Genomic DNA, 24,360 nt, shown 5'->3' with positions numbered 1-24,360 from the left:
GGCGTTCAAAGACACTTCAGTATCTTTCCCAGGAAGTCTTTTAAGGGGGAATACATAAAAAAAAGATAAAAGCAAAAAAAAAAAAAACCTTCATCCTTTAAGTGCCACATACGGTACAGATCCCAGAATGAATGTTGACCTCAGTTCTGGCCGAACATGCGTCAAGTGAGCTTCTTTCTTTGAAAAATCTTTTTTCATTTAGTTTTTTTTTTCTTTTTTTCCTGGGGTTTTGTTGTTGTTGGGGCTTTTTTTTTTCTGTAAAAAACATAGTCATCAGTTTTATTTCGTCCATCATTAGCTTGTGATAAAAGTAAGTCGCATCTGTAGCAAAGTGCAGTCAGTCGTAAAGGAGTATTGGCTTCTGGTACCCACTGCTCCGCTGCTTACCCATGAGGCCGGTCGGTCCAGAGCTGATAATGAAGGCTATACTACTGTGCAGACTGTATTGAGGGTCGTATCAAACCTCACAGCCTTTGCCTCTGTTGGCTTCATGTTTGTATCATACATGGGATTCTCAAATGAAGCTTGTCCGTTAGTGTTCTCGTGACCTGCATATCCATTGTACTGAACTTTTGGTCTTGTTCTGGAAAGGAGAAAAAACAAAGACGGTAAATGGTTAAGAGGAATAAGGACTTCTTTCAAAGCCAAAACATTACAACAAATTCCATTGTCATTTTCAGTTATGGAAGAACAACATAAACATTAGACATGTTAGATAAAACCTGAAACAAAAGAACATGATGTCCTCATCTAACAATGGGAAGTGACAAATGTGTTAGCCGGGTTAAATTACAAATTCAGGACAGGGAAATAGTATATGAAAATTTTTCATTCAAAAACACAGTTAAAGAAGCAGTTCATCACAAAATTAAAATTTGGGCATTTATTATAGATCCTTACTTACATGGAACACTGTATCTCACAATGCATTTTGGTCAACTTGACATTTTTACGCAACACTGTATTAAAAATGCTAAATAATTTTATTTCCAAGAAGATGCCACTTGCTTGAATTAAAAATGTAATGTGACAAACGCAATGAGGTCAGGTGATAATGTGGCATACTACTGCTTAAAACATTTATGGTGGAATAATGTCTATGGAATACTAGCATACTGCGGAGTAAATGCTGAATTATTGCATACTTTTCTCCCAAATAGTACAGATTTTAGCTTTATGCTGCATTGTCAAGTGTTGCTGTGTTTGTCACATGACAAATTCGTTTGCATTTTATTTCAATTTTGAGTAAAACTCTTAGCTGATCTGATCAAATAGGGAATTACTTTAAAGTCATTTAGCAAACTAAAATGTGAGATCAAAATTGAGTGCATTGTGTGTTACCATTACAAGTGCATTATGCTCTGTTGTATAATGCATTCTGGCAAATGCAATTGATAATCTAGGTATTCTATATGGTAATATGCTATTTGTAAAATTCCTATCCTTTTTCAACTGGAAATTTTGCTGTGTCTTACAAACAATAATTAAAACCATGAAAAAAAACAAATCATATATTGGAAAGGTCACTGACTTCTTAATGATCTAAATTTTGAATACTGTAACTGATTCCCAGGCTTGCTCGGATGACAGTGGATGATTTATGATCTTGCCCAAATTGTACGGTCTAAATCTAAATAAATGACCTACATCCCGTTCCCAATTCATATTTCCACTGACTAACAGACAATGGCACGTCACCACATCAGACGGAATTCTCGTGATTTTCCGCTGGCAAATGTACACAAACAGAAATAAGCAGGATGATTTTAGTTGGTCAAAACAGGGTTGACAGAAATGACAATCTAATATGGGACTGCAACAGTATGTAAGTCACTTCTTTCCCCATAATTCCTGCATAATTCTGCCCTGCTTCAGACGAGATGAGCAAATAAAATGCAGACAGTGAAGGTGTGGCTGAGGGTTTGTCGCCTGTGGCATTAGCTTCCGGTGACTTACCTGGAGGTGGCCAGGTCTTTGGGTCTCTCATTGTCATCTGTGCCATGTGATAGAGCCCTGCCAATTTTTTTATTATTTTAATATCGGGGAACTGTCATGCTTCATGACAACTTTGTCACATTGTTTTATTTGTGTAGGAAAACTCCCATGCTCCTTTTTTAACATTGCCTTGATTTGAACTCAGTGGCATTTTAATAGATTTTAGTTGCTAATGTCTGTAGGCAGATGCAATACTGGCTTGGCAAAGGAGTTTCCTATCACTACAGTGACACAATGCTGATTCACATTCATTACGGACAAATAACATCAACACTCGAGACAGTAAAGTCAGCTGCTCTTACCTGTGTTTGTAGAGGTAAAAGGCAAACCCTGATAAAATAAGAGCAAAGAAGGGCACTAGAATGGCAGCTGCCACAGAACTGCTGTTTGTGCCGTAGTAAGGATTAGACGGATCCATATCTGTGGTAATAAGACCTGAGGGAAAATTCAGAATAAACTATTTGAAATTACCACCTGCCTGAAAATCTGTCTAGAATCATAAATTAAATAAGCATTAAATCTATAAACGCTATAAATTGTATTATATTCATTTACTTTTCATAATTTGAAAAGCAAAGAGAAACTATGAAATGAAATAATGTACCTTGTCTTGTTAACTGAAACTTCCCAAAATCCTTGCTGTGAATGTGCCCTTGGTAAACAAACATTTTTTTCTCCGTTTCTGCTGTAACCTATACAAAAAATAGACATTAAGGAATTACAGGAAAAAAAAGCTTTTTAATATATAGCCCTATTTTGTCAAAACAATGACTTTCAACTATATTAGAAGAAAAATATAATATTAAATATAATATAATGTAAAACTTCTTTTATGAGAAAGAATGCAACCCAAGATTGCAAATTACATGCACAGTATAAAATACAATGCTTTATTAATTTGATTATTACCACTTTTGTAATACTCACATATCCGTCCATTGCCCAGTTATCATTTTTGAATTTGCTAAAATATTGTTCTGTTGGTCCTCTTATCTGGTAAACTTTTAATAATAGATGATTTTCTTCTTTCTTGAAAGTTCCTGCAAAACAACCCAAGAAGAAATAAAAATAATAATAACAACCGCAACAACATTATAAGGAAATAATTAACTGAAATAACCAACAGTATCCATCATATGGAATTTATTTTATAAAAGTGCATTTGTAATGCTTTTCTGTTTATTTTTGGTCTAGGACTAGGAAGTAGGGCAAAGGAAAACATATTTGGGAAATGCGGAAAGCATCCATAGCTATCAAGCCTGCTCAATTCATCTGAGAAATTGGATGTAATCTCAGCACTGAAGAAATAAGATGCAATGCTAATTCAATTATTCACTCTCCAGCTCCCATCAAAGTAAGAAAATCCTTCTCTTTCAGCATGTTTAATATGTACAAGCAGACTCCTAAATATCTTCGAACAAGACAACGTTTGGATCAATGACACGTCATATTGTTGCCGCAGCAGCTGACCACACATCAGTTGATTTCTATATAGACCCACAAAGAACGCAGTTTCTCGTTGTGACTATCAACACTACTTAATAACATTCTTCATTCCACTTTACATTCACACATTAGTCCATGTTTCCTACAGTGCTCAAGTGTAAATAACCTAAAGTAGTCCTGCTCACTGACATCTGTGTGGATATATTTACAGATATAAATAGTATAGCAAAATTTCGTCCAACTGACAAATTTATTCTGTCGTACAATATATCCATCATACTGTACAACCAAGTCCTTGTGTCTTTATTGAACATGGTGTCAAAACCTGGCAGAAAACTCCAACTAACCAGAGAGTTTAATGTGCACCCCGCTCTGCTCCAGAAGAGTGACGTTGACCCGGCTGGTGGTGGCATTGAACGCACTGACTGTTACTGTGGCAGCCTGTCTCTTTCCCAGGTACTCATAGAATCCAGCCCATCCAGAGTTCAAAGAGAACACATCTGCAGGAACTAAACACAACACACACAGTAATCATTCTTAGATCTATGTAATTTAATGAAATACATTACAAGCATATGTACTTATGTAGCCACAGGGGCCCCAAGGTAACAAAAGACAAGCACATTTTATACTGATAATTGACTTCATTTTTCTGTGCCATTTTTACAATTATGTTTAAGCAGCTGATGTTGGTGAAATTTTACCAGTGGAATCAACTAATTTTATTGGTGAAATCAACTAAATGAAGTTAGTAGTTCTGAGAAAAGCAGACTTCATTTGCAGATGCCACTTGTTACTAATATAACAAGAGTAATTGAAACCTTTGGACACTGCTAAATGTTAAAGATGAAATGTCTCATTTCTGCCATAGTAGCGTAAAACAGGTTTCCCAAACACTTCTACAAAACCTACGAAAGGTTTAAAAATAGTTGGTCTTTGCCAGTCAAAGCGGGATAGGCAATCAAATTTTAACACTGAAAATAATCACACTTCACCCTTATCTTTGTTAGTCTCTGACATTTAAAAAATATAATTTTCAGAAATGCAACATTACAGGCCCATTATTTCCAGTGACTATGGTTTAACTTCATGTAGGCCAAGTTTATTTTTGATGACAGCAAAATGGATCATTCAAGGGTAAATTTGAAAGGTTTCATACCACGAATCTTGTTTTTGTGCAGGTCTGGATCCTCATTTGATTTGCTGTTTATTTTTGGTCCAACTAGGAAATAGAGCAAATAATTTATCACTTGACATTTGTGGATGCAACCTGCACAATGGTAATGACAGTTAATCAAAGTTTCTTGCTGTAGTTTCTCTGAGAATGAGTCACTTCTATATCAGTTTGACAGACATGAGTAACTTTCATACATTCATAAATGCTGATACTGCTGTTCTGGTTAACAATGCACATTTTCAAAGAGTTTAAACAAGTCATGGTCTTAAATGGTTCCACAAACTAAACATATTTATCACTATAAATCAATAAGAGTGAGGACAGTGTAGTTCCCTACTGTATTCTGTATACTGTTCTTTGTTTTTGAGTAAATAATGTCAGGATTTTCATGTTTGGGTGCATATTTCCATAAGTTATCAGTCCAGTTGTTTCAGTACCTTTGCAGACTGGAGGTTTGCCCGACCACCTCCCATCTGCTTTGCAGGTCCTGTGCTCTGATCCTCCAGATAGGTAGAAACCATCTTGGCATGTATACATGAGTGTGTAACCTAGAGTAGGCAGGTCTATAGCCTTCACGTCTACATGGGATGGCGTCTCAGGCTGCCTACAGGCATGTGCTAACAAGTGAAAGAGAAAGAAAAAAACAGCGATGCTCAAACTAATTGCCACAGATCAGAGCCAATTTCTTCCAATGGGCAATCACATAAACCCATGTATTTTACAGGTAATTTACAGGAAATAAGCATCATTTTCATGACAGGTTTTTTTTTTTTGGGGTGGGGTAACACTAAATGTTGATAGTCCACTTTAGACATCCTACAACCTTTCAGTAAATTTGCAATGACATGCTAGTAGAATATAATGACATGTACTTGAAGTTACTTAAGAGTCAGTAGAATACATGCCATCAAAATAACATGATAGATATTAAGCAGACAGTCCTACCAATACTCTAATGATTGATAGTTGACATGTAGTTGCAAGGTTACTTATAGTTAGTAGAATGTCTAAAATAGACATTATTATTATTTTAACATATATCAAGAAGCTGCAGAATAGTTTAAATTGTTTATCTTGCATCTGTATCTATGTTTTTTCTATTTAATATGTTCAGTAATGTTTCTTATTATATTATTATGTATTTATTTTTTATTTTGCAACATAAAAAAGGAGGAAGAAAAACATAAGTAGAATGCTTATTTACTCTAAGGTGGGCATATCAGGACATCACTACTGATATGAGGACGCATACACTACTGATATTCTATTTACAGCTTAAATTCATGCATTTTTTAACTCCTGGATAATGGTTTCATTTCATTTGTTCACTAAACTCTATGATAGTGGCATATTTAATCTAAATAAGTGTACATGGATTGGTTTTTATTTCATAACTTTTATCACACACAAAAAATAACATATACTACATGATCCAGAAGTATTCATTATTTATGCTGTTAATTTTTTTTTCTATCTGTTGCAAGGTTTACACATCATATCCATGATGCACTGGCTGATGCAAATGTGTTACTTGTTACATGTATGAATTGAATTAAGAATGATGGATTTGAGATGTTTATTTCTGTTTACTAAATATGTCTTATGCAGCTATTTTTCTAAGGATTTCAAAAACTGGTAAGAATAAAATGGACCTTAGCAAAATGTGGTGAGAACGTAAGAACAATATATATATAAATAAAACTCACATACTCTGCACACATTTTAGAATATTGCAGAAATGCAGAAATGCTTTTAAACCATCAATGGAAAAAACAAATCATTCTGGCTTAAAAATCTAAGGATTGAGCCAAGTCAAGTCTAGTCAATGTATCTGTATTTTAAATAAGCTTCACAGAAAATCATAATGCTTTTAATCAGATTAGTAGATTAGTTCTAGACTATAATATAGTTTACATTTTGTAAAGATATAAGCAATCAAGCAGTTGAGATTTGCTATATACTGTAATATACTGTGACGTGACATGTGGCCAAGTATGGTAACCCATACTCGGAATTTGTGCTCTGCATTTAAACCATCCTAAGTGCACACACACAGTAGTGAACACACACACACCGTGAACACACAGTGGGCAGCCATTTATGCTGTGACGCCCAGGGAGCAGTTGGGGGTTCAGTGCCTTGCTCAAGAGATACTATGTATGTATGCATGAAAAGTCAGTCGTGGTATTGAAGGTGGAAAAGAGCGCTGTACATTCACTCCCCCCACTTACAATTCCTGCCGGACCTGAGACTCTAATTCGCAACCTTTGGGTTACGAGCCTGACTCTCTAACCATTAGGCCACGACTTCCCCAGTATACACAGTAATATATACAATGGTATGCATTGCTGTATGAGATACTATGTATGTATGCATGAAAAGTTGGAAATACTATATATCCAACTATTAATATATTATTGGTTGATAATATTGTTTAAACTATTGGTATCGGCTGCTTCTGAAGACGGGATATTGGTAATCTGTATTGGTTTAAAAAATCTTGACCAGAGCATCCCTAAAAAATAAACACAGAATTGCAATAAAAGCAATATCAGAAAGATTTACAGTGGAGTCCCAGCTGCATACTATAAAACGGTCGAGATAAAGCCACACCACTGAGAGAAACGTTCTGGGACATGCCTTGAGTGCTGCCATCTTCCATAATATATGAGCCATGTCCTCACACCTCACTTTTCGTCAACTCAATTCTCCCTGCTTCTCAGCTTCTGACAGTTTGACTGCTCTACACAGGCAAGACGCCCTAAGGATTTGGTGGGGCGTCTCTCTCAAAGTGGTCCACAAATCTCAAATTTATGTACAAGCTGTTTAAACTCAGCTAACTTTAATTCTTTTGCCCACATTTGTTCCTATTGCAGCAATCTTTTCAATACAAAAGCATTGCAATGTGGAATTCACATATACAGTTTAGAGGATTATCACTGGGACAGTGGCAAGGATCAAGTGACACTGCTCAGATAACTTCTATCAAAAAGTAGACTTCTCTCTGCTAAGATGTGAAAGACTCTAAGCTGTCAGTCTTTGACATCAGCACCCTCAGCCGCCCTAACTCTGAAGTAATCTGTACTTCTTCAAACAATGCCCTTCTGCAGTAATTTCCTGTGTAAAGATCTCGCTCTCGCTCTTTCTCTCTCCTCACCTTCCTTTGTTTTCCTGATAGTACATCATCAATCACGCACTGATGAAACCTTGTTTCGAATGTAACGATATGGCTGTGTTCCAAAACCTAAGGAGCTGCCTTGCTGTCGGACGCCTACACAGGAAACTTCCATTTGAGGCAGTAAGCTAAGTGAAATGGAACATCATAAGTGCCCTACATAGACAGCAAATAGTGCTCTTCATATGTAGCACCTATCAGATCTCACTCCTAATCGATTTCAATAGAGTTTGCTGTTAGCATGTTGCTAAGCTAACACTGTGATACTCTAATACTGTTTTTACATTAGATTTTCTGCTCAGTGACAGTAAATGGAGATGGCATGACAAAAGAGGCTCACAATCAGTGATTGGTCACGTGAGTGATTATCACGATCTGACAGATGTGTTGCATTTGCCCAAGAGATATTTAACAGGTTAAATGTGACCATGGACCACAAAATCAGGGTCATAAGGGTACATTTTTTGAAACTGAGATTTATACATAATATGAAAGCGGAATAAATAAGCTTTCCATTGATGTATGGTATGTTTGGATAGGACAATATTTGGACGAGATACAACTATTTGAAAATCTGGAATGTGAGGGTGCAAAAAAATCGAAATATTGAGTAAATCACCTTTAAAGTTGTCCAAATGAAGTCCTTAGTAATGCCTATTACTAATCAAAAGTAAAGTTTTGATATATTTATGGTAGGAAATTAACAAAGTATCTTCATGAAACCTGATCTTTACTTAATATCCAAATGATTTTTGGCATAAAAGAAAAATGTTGACAATTTTGACCCATAAAAAGTGTTGTGCCTAAATAAACTCCTAATTTTATGAATTAAATCAGTAATATAGTTGTTAAGTTTATGCATGAGTTAGGAATAAGGGATCATGCAGAATAAGGCATTATTAATGCTTTATAAATACGAATAAACAGCCAATATGCTAGTAATATGCATGCTAGTTAATAGTGAGAATTGCTCCTTAAAATAAAGTGTTACCAAAACAGTGTGTGCGACATAATGTGTAGAACACTCAGTGTATAAAATCATCTATTTTTAATTAGACGGATTTATTTTAAGCAATATTTTTTTTCAATATTGAATGTATTCCTTATTTTTCCTATCTTGGTTTGATTTTTTAAATGACCTTGGTCATAATGCAACCTGGTATTGCCTTCTGTGCAAAGGATACATGCGATGTTAATTTAGATTTTGGCCAAAAGAAGGTTACTCAGAACAGCTTTCATGCTCAGGGCGACTCAGTTGCTGCCAGCATAGGCAGCTCACTAGCTTTTGGAACAGAGTCTGTAAGCAGCGATGCTTACCAACACACTCTGGTTGCATCCCACTCCATGTTAAGTTTTCTAAACACGTTCTCGTTGTAGAGCCGAGGATGTGATAGTTTTTCCGACATCTGAAGAAAATTTTACTTTCGACCTGAAAGAAGAGAATTACATTATTGAGATTGAAACCCTGAAACCAAAGAAGCATAACCTGTAATTTACTCAACTAAAGGACAGGGAATGATTGAATGTCTTTTGTTCTCACCTCAAATCCCTGAGCCTGGACTGGAATTCCATATGATGGGGTTCCGGGATCCTTACATGCATTGCTGGTTGGATCTACAAATAGATTTATAAATTGATATATATATATATAAATTTATTACAAATATTGCATGGAAATGTAACAGCATTGTTTTTGTCGGAGGTATATAGTGGCTCACCAATGCAAGAAGGCTGTATTCCACTCCATGAACCATCCGCCTCACAAACTCTTCTTGAGGAGCCCACCAGCAGGAATGGAGCTCTGCAGTAGAATGACACCTCTGATTTGTAAGTGAACTGCTGGCCCTCTATGAAGCCCTCTGCAGGGGTGCCTGGATCTCCACATAACACCGCTATAAAGGATACACACACACACAAACACACAAAAAAAAAAAAAAACAGTTAGCCCGCTAGTTCCAACAGGATCCTTACCTCAGTTCAGCAACTTTCTTTTTCAAGAGTGCAATTTAGCAGTGAAAGGTGTGGGTGTGTTTGAATTTGACAAATTTTAATAGTCAACAGGATTAAAAAAAAGTAGTCACACTGTTCTAGTCGTGCTCTTTATTTGCATTCTCAGGTGATTCACTTGTTTTTGAGGTATTTAAGGCATTTAGAAAGTGCTTTAGCATCACATTTAAGAGAGGATTTACAGATGTCAAAGGGCTACTAGTTAGTACATTAAAGCTAATATACAGACAATGCAATCTTGTGGAAATAAAAAAGCCAAAAATAAACAAAAAATTTAATTAACATTGATTTGGTATTAATACAATGCTGAAAGAAGTGAGTCTACAGTCTGCATTTGAAGATTTACAGTAGACACATTTCCCTGCCCAAGTTTTTCATTTGAAGTTGAATCCATCAAATGTTTGGATGAGAGGCTGAGTAGTTCTAGGCATCAGCATGGACTGGATGGTGGAAGCTGCCTGTCCAATGACTGGTTTGTATGCTAGGACAAATGTTTGAACTTGATTCTAGCAGGCATAGGGAGCCAGTGGAAGAGGTGTAGCTGAGGTGTGATCTAGGAGAATCTGAGAAGGCTGAATATCAACCAGCCTGCAGTATCTAGAATGAGCTGCATTGTGAGGTACTGTATGTACTATAGGGGAGACCAGGACTAGCTGTCATCCTTTTTCATAAGGCAAAAAGCAAGGCATATTTTTACACTATAGCTTATGCAAGTTAGAAACCTGCCATTCTATTCTATTCTATTCTATTCTATTCTATTCTAGGCTATAAGCCAGATTGTCAAGCATCGGGACTTGGGAAAACAAATGGAACAAAAAAAAAAAATCCTCAGATATTGTTTTTTTTTTTATTATTAGTTTGCACAAGCATGTTGCCAAATAATATGTACATTCAAAATATTTTATCTATTCAAAAACATGCTTGAGAAAACACAAAAGTATATATAGAGTATAATATTTAATTATTATTATTTATTTTTTTTCCATTTGATCAAGTTAGTTTTGCATCGAATACGATTTGTGATTTTTGTTAATCAAGATCTGGTAGCAACAGCACATTTCTGGGCGAGCGATTCGCAGACAGCTTTCCTTGCACATGAAATCATCCACATGCCAACAAACCAAATTATAATCTGGCAAATAAATAATTTACATACTATATGTAACCAATGAGTTGTGCACAAAGGATATCATTCAAAAGTTTTCTGTTTCAGGTACGATACTGTGTGTTCATTGAGTTATACTGTTTAATGATGCTCCTTAGGCAGACTTGCACTGCGCTGCAAACTGGTTTAAACTAAAAGATGGAAAACAAATGTTTTCTCATGCTGAGAGAGCAACAGACATATATGCTTGAGGAAACATCCTATGTCATATGCAAAAATTTACAGAGAGAAATACACCTACAGGAACATTCTGTTGCTGTATACTGTAAGGGACTATTTTTTTTCTAGTGGAAGGATGGTATCTGATAGTTTTACTTCAAAAAATATCATATTAATACATATTTTTGACTTTAAGAAGTTATAATTTTTGTTTTATAAAAGAAATAGGGTACTTGAGGACATGCTGTATTGTTAATGCACGCCGCTTTTCATCAAACCTCTTTAGCTGTGACTGTCTTCACACCATGACCTCTCGTACCTTACTTTACATGAATTCAAATGCTCTAATTAATTGAATAAAATTGCAACCTATAAACACAACAGCGTGACAACGTAAAACACTTAAAAAATAATTAAATCTAGTTTAATTCTGAACAGTTCATTTAATATTGTTGATACTTGTGTGAATATATGTTATTGTGGTTTTATTGTATTAACTTGTTGCTCAGCAATTATCGCAAATATGATATTAAAACTTCTTGATTTTGAACGAGAAGTTTGAAACTAGCATAAAAAGAAAAAAAAAACACTTCTGGAGAAAACAAGCATTTGTGTCTTTTGTCTCCAAACTTTTACTGGGGTATAGTCTTCGTGAAATCTTCTCTGTTCTGTTCTATATAATAGTACTTTTTGGTGTTTGTACTTACAATATGGTTTCTTTTTTCTGGCACTTTTAACGAGGATTTCTGTTGTAACGGCTGACATTGTGTCAAAGGCTTACAATAAAAGCCAGAAGGATTTAACAGCAGATTCCGTGCATGCACCTCGTACCTCTTGCGCTGCATGTCGGAAAGCCAGGCTACTTGAGGGATCCATTTATGATGTGTTGACACTTGTATTGAAAATGTCAAAACAGGTTTTATGATGTGCTGTAGCTGCATTTCACACAATTTCAGTCAAGCCATGAACCTTCCATCATAGCGACACAATACTCCAAACACAACAACAGCCGCCACAGAAAATATCAACTTTTGGCCCACATATGGATTTACGGCAGGGCGCTATGATGGTCTGTATGGTGTGATGGCAGAAATTTGTCAAGATGGTTGAGATTTTCCTATATCGTTTATACTGCAGAGGATGTATTTGGACAGCCATCAGTTTTTTTGGTTTGTTTTGTTGCTTCAAATGTGAGAGTGACAAAGAAATGTATACTGTATTTTCAGTGGACAAAAGGAACTGCAGAAAGCGTTCTAAAGTACATCAGCACAAAACAAACTGTACTTATATCCCTCACAGCCTCATTTTCATTTGTAATTAAATATGCTGTCTACTGAAGCAAAACACATTGTTTACATCCTCTTTTCATGGATGTGCTAATGGAGTTTAATTCTGTTTTCTGTTAATGGAACGGAACGGTACTTACGCAGACACTGTGGGATTTCGCCATGCCACGTGCCGTTCCCTTCACATGTGGCTATTCCAGGAGAGGACAACTGGTATCCTTCAAAGCAGCTGTAGGTAACACTAGAACCCCACTGCAGGTCTGAGCCCTCCACTCGCCCATTGCGGATAGCTGGAGGCTGGCCACACATGATGACTGAAAAACACCACCACAACACAGTTAGACAATGCGCAGTATTCATGAATGGGCTCCCTTTTCATTTTATGGGGTGGAATTTGTATTGGCCAAAGCTCACTGGATCTTCAGTATATTACTGCATTGCAATTTAAAGAAATACAACACACTCATAATGCAAAAGATTTTCATTAGTCCAGGTTTTGACAACACACATAAATTATAATTATTGGGGCTAATCTTGTCAAAATGTACTGATATGTGATAGATAGAATACATCTTTAACTGATTGCACATATTTATCAATACTAAAAAAAAAATAATAATAATAACGTAAAAAGCATCATACTTTCATATACAGTACTTTCAAAAGAAAATCGTCAAAATTTGGCATAAATTACAACATTCTGGAAATGTACTCTCCCAGCATTGTCAAAAAAAATAAAATAAAATACATTCATTAAAAATAATTAAATACAGTATATGTAGTTGATGCTTAACAAAATATTTTTTTTTGTCAATATCAAAATGTTACAATTAAAAATGTATATTAAGGCATTAAACGTGTTTTTACAAGCAGTAAATGAACGCCATCTCTTTTTTTATCACCTTATTTTCTTGTGTGACAAATGAATTTTTTAAAAGTTCCATGTAATCTCCAAATTAATGAGTTCATAAATGCTGCATGGCTAATCATTATGCTATAATTACAAAAGTGTTTTGTCATACTGCAGGATGTATCTCAAAATATTTCATGTCAACTACACATATAGTATAGAAATGAAATACAAGCGTGGCTTTTTAAACAGTGATTATTAATAGTGTCCCATGTAACATTAAAATCTACACTTACAGCAGTGATTCTGAATTTTATTTGACTGTCCTACATTCAAAATAAAATTCCATATTCTGTTTGCTACCTCAGTTCAAACTAAGGGATAGAACTGAAAGGCATTTTAAAGGCATTCCGAACAGCCGACAGTCCTGATTTCATCACCATCATTATTGACTGAAGATGAAGTGTCCAAACCCAACACCTCCTTCTTTCACTTGTTCAGACACGGAGAAGGAAGATCTGAAAGAATAGTATGCTAACAAGGGGCTTAAAGTTATATATTTTCTTTCCACGATCATTACGTTACGTTTGCTAACGGGAGGAAGTGTATCACTAACGGGAGGAAGCAATGATTAAATGGGATTACGTACTAAAATCACTCTGAATTTCAAGCATCCATTGCATTTCTTCCTGCGTCCGAAAACATGTATCTGATATTTTCTAGAAATGATCGTGACTGACTCTGAACTGTCTGCATTACACCACTCGCTAATTTCATTCTGACATCTGATAACATAGATCCTACAGATTTCATGGCAACGTCTCCTTGGAGTTCATAAGTGAATAATCTCACTTGCCAGGCAAGTCAAAAAAACAAAGATCAAAAACATCTGAAAGGCTTTTGATGTTGGGATGCTAAGAACTCCACAATATTAGTATATCTTTTAAAAGCTCTCATGATGCTGTTTTGCAGAGTGACAGGAAATGCTGCCCTCTCTGCCTGTACAAAGAGAATCGTGGAGAACTATACTTCCTTGTACATTAGGAAGTTGAGCTTACCTCTGCAGCTTGGTTTGGTCTGATTCCAAGTGCCGTCTTTGCTGCAGCGTAGAGTAGATGAACCAGAGGGCTCCATCACATATCCAGGGTTACAGCGATAGTGGACGGTTTTGTTAAATATGAACTCATTTCCAAAGTAAATTCCATTGGCAATTGGACCAGGATCCCCACAGCTGATAACTGCAAAGCAAGAGAACAAACTAGACTCAGATATTTTTATTTTTTAATAAAGCATAGAGATTGTAGTTGGAAATTATTATAAGCAATTAAAAATAAACAATTTCTAGACAACTGAATGCCATGAATTGAACATAAGTGCAAGAATTTACTGTGTAAACTATTTTCTTTCTGTTCTGTTTTAAATTTCTTATTTCTCATTAAAAATATATTGTCAGAACAACAATGTGAGTAAAAAAATGACATTGAATGTCAGAATTTCTTCATAGATTGTTCCATGCACCAGCAGTAGAGCTCCACAAATTTGTGTAAAACCTGATGATTTGAGACCATTTTGTGCTTCAATGGAATAAAAAACATCTGACCTTTTCATAGAAAAAACATGATTAATGTCACAAAGAATCTTGAATGTGTTATCTTGTCTTTGTTTTGAATTTGTCTGCTTTATTCAGGCCTAAATAATTTTCTACATCTCAGATTTTCATTGTGGTATCAGATTTTGGACCCCATTGTGTATTCTCCCATTAAGTAAAGTCGTGACGTATTGTCAAGTATGGTGACCCATACTCGAAATTGGTGCTCTGCGTTTAACCCATCCAAGTGCACACAAACAGCAGTGAGTAGTGAACAAATGCACACACACACACACACACACCGTGAACACACACCCGGAGCAGTGGGCAGCCATTTATGCTGCGGCGCCCGGGGAGCAGTTGGGGGTTCGGTGCCTTGCTCAAGGGCACCTCAGTCGTGGTATTGAGGGTGGAGAGAGCGCTGTACATTCACTCCCCCCACCTACAATCCCTGCCGGCCGGGGACTCGAACCCGCAACCTTTCGATTACGAGTCCGACTCTCTAACCATTAGGCCACGACTTCCATTACTGGATATTGCACAAAATTTAAATCACACAGCTGAAGCCTGGAATACACTACCCGATTTCCCCCTGATTTTACAGTCTGAACAAGTTGTCGCTAGTTGAGGCAAGTCAATGCCAGTCTGCAGATTACAGCTGACAGATTCCACAGAAAATCGCGTAGTGTATAATTTTTTAGCTTCAGACTTCGATATCCATCCAGTCGGAGGATATCAAACATGTTTGATATTTTCAGCCAATTTTAGAACAGATATGTTTTAATTTGTCATGCGTCTCTTAGCAACAAGGTGCACGTTTTTCTGCGTGAGTTCGTTGTGATCGGAACAACTTTAAAGTCTGGTAGTGTATGATCTTCACTCAGTTTTCCAGTTTTCCTTTGTCACTATTTACAAAGTCGGTAAGTGTATGATACCTAGTGTTTTAAAAATCTGTTGAGATTTTAAGTCATATAGTGTATTCCAGCCATAAAACTTTATGGAATGATGAAAATTCCTTCTATTAACGTTCTTAATTTTTTTAATTAAGAAGTTAAACTTTAATTGATGCATTAAATCTGTGTAAACAGTGGTGGATTACATGACTTGTGGCAGAACTAATCAACTACCAGTGCAACCACACAGGGTACATTACGTAAGCAATGCTTGTGTAATTACAAAAATTGGTTACACTTTATTTCGATAGTCCACTTTAGACATGCTACTAACTATAAGTAACTTTTTAACTATATGTCAACTACATGTCAACTAATTCTCATTAAATTGCAACTACATGTCTACTAACTCTCAGATTAGACTGTCAGGGTAGGTTTAGGTTTAGGTTTAGTAGAATAAGTTGACATATACTTGCAAAGTTTCTGATAGTTGTTAGTATGTTGTATGTTGTGGACCCATCAAAATAAAGTGTTAGGAGATAATAAACAGACAGTCTACTAATACTCTAATGACTGCTAGTTGACATTTAGTTGCAAAGTTACTTACTGTTAGTAGAATGTCTAAAGTGGACTATCGAAATAAAGTGTTACCAAAAAATTTAGCGATAATCAAAGCGAGTACAGCTTGCGGTTCTAACCAATGCAGTCTGGTGCTGAGCCGGTCCAGGTGCCATTGGTGGTGCAGTGGCGAGTGGTGAGGCCAGAGGTCTTGTAGCCCTCCCAGCAGGCATACGTCACTGAGCAAGGAAACTGCATACCGTCGCTGAAAACGATCCTAGCGTAGGCCGGCGTTCCAGGGTTTCCACAGGATACAGCTGGGAAGGCAATCAAAGACCAAAAAAGTTCAAGAGAGAATGTGAGGAGTAAAAGATCGCAGCTCTGTGGGACTGAAAACACAATGGAGAGAGAAGAGCTTCTGTGAAACATATCTAAGGGCTAGCACCACAAGCAAAACATTTCCAATTACACCACAAGCACTGTGTTTTACAGCCTGCAGAGTTTTGTTGGCAAGGTAGATGAACTTCCATTTCCAATTAGTCGGAGCTTTGGACAAGTTTTTTTTTTTTCCCTCATACTTTGAAGTGGCATTTTCAGATAAGGGACGTAAAGATGATACGCTCCAATGTGGTTAATTAGAGTTTGAATTCTAATAGCACAGACATGCTTGACAGCCATAAATTGGTTGGGTGTCCATACAACAGTTTTCACCAGTGCTTTTCTAAATTATGATGACTCACGTGCAGCAGCCAATAATATTTAAATTATACATTTTGACTGCTATTGTGGAAACAAAGAGCAAGAAATAAAGAGCGTTTTGCAGTGTTGTTTGCAGGGTAGATCAACTTAGTTCCAACTTTTTTATTTATTTATTTTTTGGTACCTTCAAACAGCAATAATTAGAATTCAGATTTATTTGAAATGAAAAAGCTGCACAGTGGTGCATGGTAACAGCCTTACATCGGGTGTCCATACTGCACAGCTTTAACTAATGCTTTATAAATTATGATGAACAAAGTGCAACATATAAATTACTCATTTTCATTTCTATTTAAGAAGCAAGAATTTAAGACAGCAAAAGAGCATAGTGAAAATCAACTGGTTGTTGGTTAAGTTATAGTTAAGAAATCATTATGACACTAAAAACATTAGTTTTACTACAATTATCTTTGAAGTTCTCTGGGTTATTTTAATCAGCAGAAATTTTGTTGAAAGAATTGGATACATAAACGACTCACTTAATCTTTATTATCATCAAGTTTGTAGCTGTAATTCGGCCCTCATATCCTCTTGGATTAGATCATATACAATTTAAGTAAATAGAGAAAAATTGGGCCAATTAAGAGTTAATTGGATCCCAGTGGAAGGCTGCTGTAAATAGATATAGGTCCAAACTTTAAGTCATAATTTGTAAGTGGCAACAGGCTTGTGTTTTATTTCTAGTATCTGGAAAGTATTGTGTGTATCCTTACAAAGCTCACCGTTGAGTTACCCCCCACAGCGATCTGTCTCAGACATGTGTTAAAGCTCTTATTCAATTAGGAATGTGCCCTGAATAATGTATAACATCGATCTATTTTACGCAACCCCTTCGTAATGTCTGTAGCAGAAAACAAACAAATAAATTAGGGATAAAACACATTAAGCTACTGGGCACGTTGTTGTCCACTAATAATATGGTATAAATACTTCCTGGGGTGATTCCGACTTCTAGCTTCCAGGAGGTTTATTTGCCGAGCGCTGTTATTTTGTTTTCATTTGAGAATAAAATTACAGATTGAGATATACAGTGGACCTGTGCAATGAAACTGATGAATGCATAGGTGTTGGTTAATTAGATACAAAATTGATTTCCATTGAACTAAATATAAATTTTACATAAACTAATTTGTATAAAATTTGTTAACAGAGTCAGGCAAGAGTGGGTGATCAAAAACACATACAGGGACTGCATTTGGGAAATATGGAGGAAAACGACAAAGAACATGAATATGTACAATCCCCTCTCAATCCATATATTGCTTTATTTTATTTTTTTTCTGGGCATTAAATAATGTTGGGTTTGAGGTGGGCTACGGGTAAGGTTAGGGACAGGTTTGGTGGTATGGGTAGGTTTAAGGGTGGGTTAAGGTGTAAGGGATGGGTCAACAGTGTAGTTAAAAATGTAATTAATTTCTGCAATTACAGGCGTAATTACATAAAGGTATTTTTAAAAATATAAGTACAATGTAAAAAAAATGTATGTACACAATAAGTGCATTGTACCTAATGATTAATTTAAATGTAAGTACATAGTAGTTAAGGGCACCTAATATAAAGTGGGACCTAATGTTGCATATTATCAGTAAACTGACTACCGCAAACCTTAGTAAATCACTTTACATGATTCGTTTAAATACTCTCCTCCCATAAATTTTGCAACTGAAAGGGAAATGCCTACAAATGTACATGCAATAAGGTCAGTTGCAAAAATAACTCAATTGTCTAGGAATAAACTACTACTTTATTGATTTTAAACTCTCAGTCTAGTTTCTCTTAACAAGGAAACGAATTGAACTTTTTCAATAACAGTAAAAAAAAAATATATATATTTTGCTCAGACTCTGAATCATGTCAAAACGTCCTGTATTTCCATTAGCAGTTAGCTAGAGCAGGCTATTCACAAATTCCTATTAAAGCAATGTATGCTACACACCATGCTAATGACAGGCCTTTTGTGTGGCTCCACTAACCAGAGTCATTGAGTTAACTGGCAATTACCAATTTTAGGCCAGTTAGCAACAAAAGATAAATTTTACACTAATTATAGTGTACATTTCAGGAAAAGAGTGAGCAGAGCAGGTTAAGTGAGGTTTAGAAAGAAAGAGAATATGTTGTAATTTGAGCCTGCTTTAGGTTCTAAGAATATATTTAAACCTTTTTAAAAGGCACAAACTAAAAACCCCTAGTCTCTCAAGCATACATTTTTCTCATTAGGCCGTTGCCTGCACTGGATCACAGTTTGCTTGGAGGAACGCTTGTCTTTCTGATCTAATTAAGCTCAAGTGCAAAGCAAAATCCTGGTGAATTTCGCCTTGTGTGTCTCTCTACAGGTATCTGTGACCCTCACCTTCACACACGGGCTGGGTTCCGCTCCAGGACCCGTTCTGCAGACATGTGCGCTCGGAAGATCCGATCAGCGTGTAGCCCGCTTCACACGTGAACCGTAGGAGGCTTTTATGCCTGAACTCATCCCCAAGACGAGAACCGTGAGGAGGAATTCCCGGATCGCCACAGAATCCCGGATTATCACCTACAATTTGGACAAAGGCATGACTCTCATTGACCTTCTCAGCAGCCTCGATTCCAGAAATGTTTTTCTCCACAGGGATTTCCAACAATTGTTAAACAAACATTTACGAAGCAGGCCAAAAAAAGAGAAAAAACATTACACTTACATTTGCAACAACTCATATGAAAATTATACCAAACTCTGAAGTGTATTCACATACTCATGCCATGAATGACAATTAAATAAAAATATGCTAAAATATTATAGCATATTTACCTTTAATAGCAATGTTACATTATGGCCTGGTTTCACAGACAGGGTTTAGACTAAGCCAAGATTCAGTTAGGACATTTAAGTAATTTTTTTATAAAAGTGCCTTAAAAACATTACTGGTGTGCATTTTGAGACTAAATAAAGGCACTGATATATTTTAAGATCAGTCAGAGCAAATTTCTTTCAGTTGAAACAGCTCAGTTTTAGATTTTAGCCTGGGATTAGGCTTAAGCCTTGTCTGTGAAACCGGGGGTTTAAATTATTTTTTTTTCAGTCTTCAGATATATACAAAAATTTGTAACGCTTTATAACACTTTACTAGATAACTATTAAATATAAACAAACAGTAGTTCTACAGTATGTTAAAGCTGCAGTCCATAAGTTTTGCCCCTGTCGTCATCTCTGTTTGGAAACCTGGAATTGTAGCTCTGTGCGGAATTATCTGTGCGTGGGGTTGTGAGTCGGCACGGCTCCAGCGTGGATGAATCTAATATTTTGAGGTGAATGTGTGGCTGTCAGTCACGCACCAGTGTGGATATTTATTGTACTTCGCAATCACAGATTCTAGCCAACGTCTTTGGAATATATGACCCAAATAAGAATTTTAACCGTATATTGTCATCTGAACAAGTAAGTAACAAGTCTGCCACGTTTGTTCTGACCAACTGAGGAAAAAAGTATTACCGTAAATCGCGATACCAATGGTGATTAAATCTAACGATTGGTTAGCTCATATCACAACAAACCGTGCAAATTATTATTATTGTTATACTTTATTCTCAAATTATTAATGTTAACAACATCAGCATTGCGTGACAATGGGTATATTTCTGTACAGTCTAATCTAATTGTCATACCATTCGAATTTCATATTAAGAAATTATTTTAACGCAAAAAACTAATTATGCTCCCTTCGAACTGGTTTTCAAATCTTGTGTAATCCCAGGGTATCTGTAATCAGAAGCACATATAAAACTGGAATATGATTTAATTTCATTCACATGTGTTTCATAAACACATAATCCTTTCTGGATCACAATCCGCCATCAAAATGATAAATTTAATTATTGTAGCTGCTGTGAGATAAAGTTCTAAACGATTCGTCACCTGCAGGATCCTCAAGTGCGATAGCCTAGTAGCCGGGACATAACTTATTTATGTTTACAGACGTAATGACGCAGTGCCATGCTCGAATTTCCCACGAAAACCTACCCGTACCACTCAAATTAGAAAACATTATTATAAGCTAACCGTTGTGAATCAGGCTAAAGTAAGGCGATAGTTTTGAACACTTGCTGGTTATGTACTTGCTCAAACATTGATTTCAGATCATTTTTAACCAAAAAAAGTTACGGACTGCAGCTTTAATCAAAGTTTAAGTTAATTTCGACATTAATACATGATTCAAATCAAGGGTTGTATCTGTTATCATTAGTTAATGCACTGTGAAATAACCTTAACAAAGATTAATAAATGCTGTATATTGTCCATTGTTAGTTCACATTAGCTAATGCATTCACTTACGTTAACTAATGGCATCTTATTGTAAAGTGTTAAGCCCCGTCCACACCAAGAACGATAACTATAAAGATAACAATATTTGCGTCCACACCTGTGGACAATATCATGTGTTTATTCTGAGCACATGCTCATCTGCCGCTTTAAATTCTCAAGCTTGTTATAGCAGGATGGATTCTGATTGGCTATGAATGTTTTTATTGTGATTCCAACGATATCGTTTCTCTGTACCTTTATCATTATAGCTGCTATTCTTTAATACTGAGAATGATTTTTAGAACTATATTTTTATCCTTATCTTTATAATTATCATGCTTGGTGTGAACAGGCCTTTACTCAAATAAATATAGTATTCAATTATTTATAGGTGTGGGTGTCACTGCTGAGCTTTTTTGGGACAGTTCCTGTTTTTCTGACTTCTCTGATTGGTGGATTCATTCTTCAACAGGAATTTGGAAATCTTCTGTAGCAACAAATCAATTTCAGAGCTCATGCTAGATCTCTCTTTAATGTGTGTATTTTACTGCTAAAATCAGTTTCTCTATGAACAAAATGAATGTGTGTTCTTCTGACCAAACTGCCGTGCTCTAGTCCAGAGCAGTCTGGTCTATGTTATTATTTTATAAACGCATCACATAAACATATAATGTCATAGAGCTGTGTGACGCGCACATCATCTGGACTTTGAGGAAACAACACTTTGTCAGCGCTGATGTCAACAGCAGTTACTGTTTAAACTTTAAGATCTGTCTGAGCTCAGACAGACACTTAAGTCTGAAGTAAGCTGAGCTGCTCAGACAGAGGCTTAAAGATCAGCCGGCTGGTCTGCAGTCTCCCGCCCTGAGGCTCTGCCACCTGCTGATGTGTATACCTGAGCAGTAGGGTGGCGAGCCGCTCCACCGGCCATCCTCCAGACACTGGCGCGTGGCGTTCCCCACCAGATTTCGGCCCTGGCTGCAGGAGTAATGGACCACGGCTCTGTTGGTGAACTTCTGGCCCGACATGACAGCAAACGGCGGTGTGCCGGGATCACCGCAGGATATTGCTATGGGGGGCAGAAGAAAGCAGACCTCAGATCTCTGATAAAATACTTCAAAATTGCTAAAACTTCAGTGTTCTTTTGCATATAATTAAAAAAAAGTTGTAACTCTGCCACATTGCCTCAAAATTGATGCGGTATATCTATGCAGTGTTTGGTAGCACTTTATTTTAAGGTGTCCTTGTTACACATTACATATATTTACTATTATAATAACAATAAATTACGCATAATTACTTCCAAGAAACCCTAAGCCAAACCCTTATCCTAACCATAAAGTAAGTACATGTAGCTAATTAATATTACTCAGTACATAAATGTATAATTGCACTGTGAAACAGTGGTTGTTTAGATGCAACCCACTAACAGTCATATTTAATTTTAAAGCCTTAATAGGGATGTGCAAAATGACATTTTCAAAATTGACTATGATGGCCTGATTACCCTGTTTTATACAGCATTTTATTTTTTAACGGTAAGTGTTAACAACAGGCATAAGCTACATTGTTGTCACATGACCTAACGGTTGTAACGAGTGGTTATTTCAGTCAAAGTTGCTCTTCTATCAGCTTGAATCAGTCGGCCCATTCTCCTCTGACCTCTAGCATCAACAAGGCATTTTCGCCCACAGGACTGCCGCATACTGGATGTTTTTCCCTTTTCACACCATTCTTTGTAAACCCTAGAAATGGTTGTGCGTGAAAATCCCAGTAACTGAGCAGATTGTGAAATACTCAGACCGGCCCGTCTGGCACCAACAACCAAGCCACGCTCAAAATTGCTTAAATCACCTTTCTTTCCCATTCTGAAAGTAAGAGTCGTGAGATGTTGAACTATTTTTAAATTGACACATTTAATATACAATGTGTCAAGTTATAAATACACTTAAAAAATACAATGCTCACAGCAAGACATGCTGGGGAAAAAAAAGAAGATGTGAGACAATGGCAAAAGATGTCCATCTGCATTTGTATACTGACCAACTATTTCAAGAACATTGTGACAGTTCAGTAATTACAATTGTCTTATTTACAAAAATCTTGTCTTTGTTACAAAAATGGTCCTTTATGGCTGTAGTAGTGCAGCTTTTAAAGGGATGAATTTAGAAATGCAACTTCTAAGAGATGACTTCAGTGTGCTGACAGTTCAACAGTTATTGTTACTTTTAACATTGTAAAGCACACTGTCAGAATGCTAAATCTGTAAAATTATTGCCTTTAGTGCACAAGTGCTAAAAATATTATTAATAATAAAAAAAGATAAACAGAAATAGTAATCAGTCAGAGGATTGTCTCTTTTTTTTAAAGCAAAGATACCTAAATATCGTAGTAACTTGTGTAAGACTTATAGGATAATTTAGTTTATTTTTTATTAAATTGGAAAAAATATTCTCTGAAAAAAGGTCTTAATAATCTTGTATAATCTTTCTTCTCCAACAAATTGAGCTTGTTTTAAGAATGCTGGGTATTACTGGAAACAAGAACCTTAATTCTAATTTAGAAAATGTTTTTTGAAGCATTCCATCACATGCATACAACAGCAAAGCCGTGTTTGGCACTGTATGAATCTCTGGACGAGTGTGTATTGGACGGAATACGAGGTTATCACTCACCAAGGCACTTAGGAAGTGATCTGTCCCAGAAGCCATTTGACTGGCAGGTGAGGACGGAGGAGCCGAGCAGATAGAAGCCCCTCTTGCAGTGATACATCACGGTGTTTCTGTAGTTGAAGCTCTCGGGGTAGCGCTGTTGAGAGTGACGAATGGTGTTCTCCACAAAGCCTGGATCAGAGCAGTTTACCACTGAAAGATAAAAACAGCTAGATGCTTAATGTCTGACAGGAAAGCAAGAGTGAGGAAAGACAGAAGAAATCAATGGAGGAGGCTGAACAGTAGGATCGTTGGTGCAGCCTCTGGAGCAATTTCAATCAACTCCAAACCGTAACCCGCACTTTCTTTTTG

General features: G+C 36.4%; 1 protein-coding gene across 2 annotated transcripts in view; it reads right to left on the bottom strand.

Annotated features, from left to right (window-relative positions):
- Positions 1-423: 423 nt before the first annotated feature.
- The window catches only part of LOC306884010 (CUB and sushi domain-containing protein 1-like), a gene marked incomplete at its 3' end in the record, with an annotated part of 521,846 nt that continues 497,909 nt past the window's right edge, over positions 424-24,360 (bottom strand). Inside the window, exons 55-71 of one of the 2 annotated variants that reach the window (XM_079439599.1) lie at positions 24,013-24,201; positions 22,233-22,406; positions 19,409-19,591; positions 16,440-16,616; positions 14,319-14,498; positions 12,551-12,724; positions 9,512-9,685; positions 9,334-9,407; positions 9,111-9,222; positions 5,056-5,235; positions 4,601-4,663; positions 3,789-3,950; positions 2,923-3,035; positions 2,600-2,687; positions 2,298-2,430; positions 1,957-2,013; positions 424-583 (exon numbers count right to left, since the gene is read on the bottom strand). In XM_079439599.1, coding sequence (XP_079295725.1) covers positions 424-583; positions 1,957-2,013; positions 2,298-2,430; positions 2,600-2,687; positions 2,923-3,035; positions 3,789-3,950; positions 4,601-4,663; positions 5,056-5,235; positions 9,111-9,222; positions 9,334-9,407; positions 9,512-9,685; positions 12,551-12,724; positions 14,319-14,498; positions 16,440-16,616; positions 19,409-19,591; positions 22,233-22,406; positions 24,013-24,201 — 2,393 coding nt within the window. The remainder of the gene's footprint in view (positions 584-1,956; positions 2,014-2,297; positions 2,431-2,599; positions 2,688-2,922; positions 3,036-3,788; positions 3,951-4,600; positions 4,664-5,055; positions 5,236-9,110; positions 9,223-9,333; positions 9,408-9,511; positions 9,686-12,550; positions 12,725-14,318; positions 14,499-16,439; positions 16,617-19,408; positions 19,592-22,232; positions 22,407-24,012; positions 24,202-24,360) is intronic. The other variant, XM_079439600.1, reaches the window with a different exon arrangement.

Source organism: Barbus barbus, assembly GCF_936440315.1.
Source record: "Barbus barbus genome assembly, chromosome: 18".
NCBI lineage: Eukaryota > Metazoa > Chordata > Actinopteri > Cypriniformes > Cyprinidae > Barbus > Barbus barbus.
The sequence above is the reverse complement of the archived record's forward strand: the minus strand, read 5'-3'. Positions and strand labels throughout refer to the sequence as shown.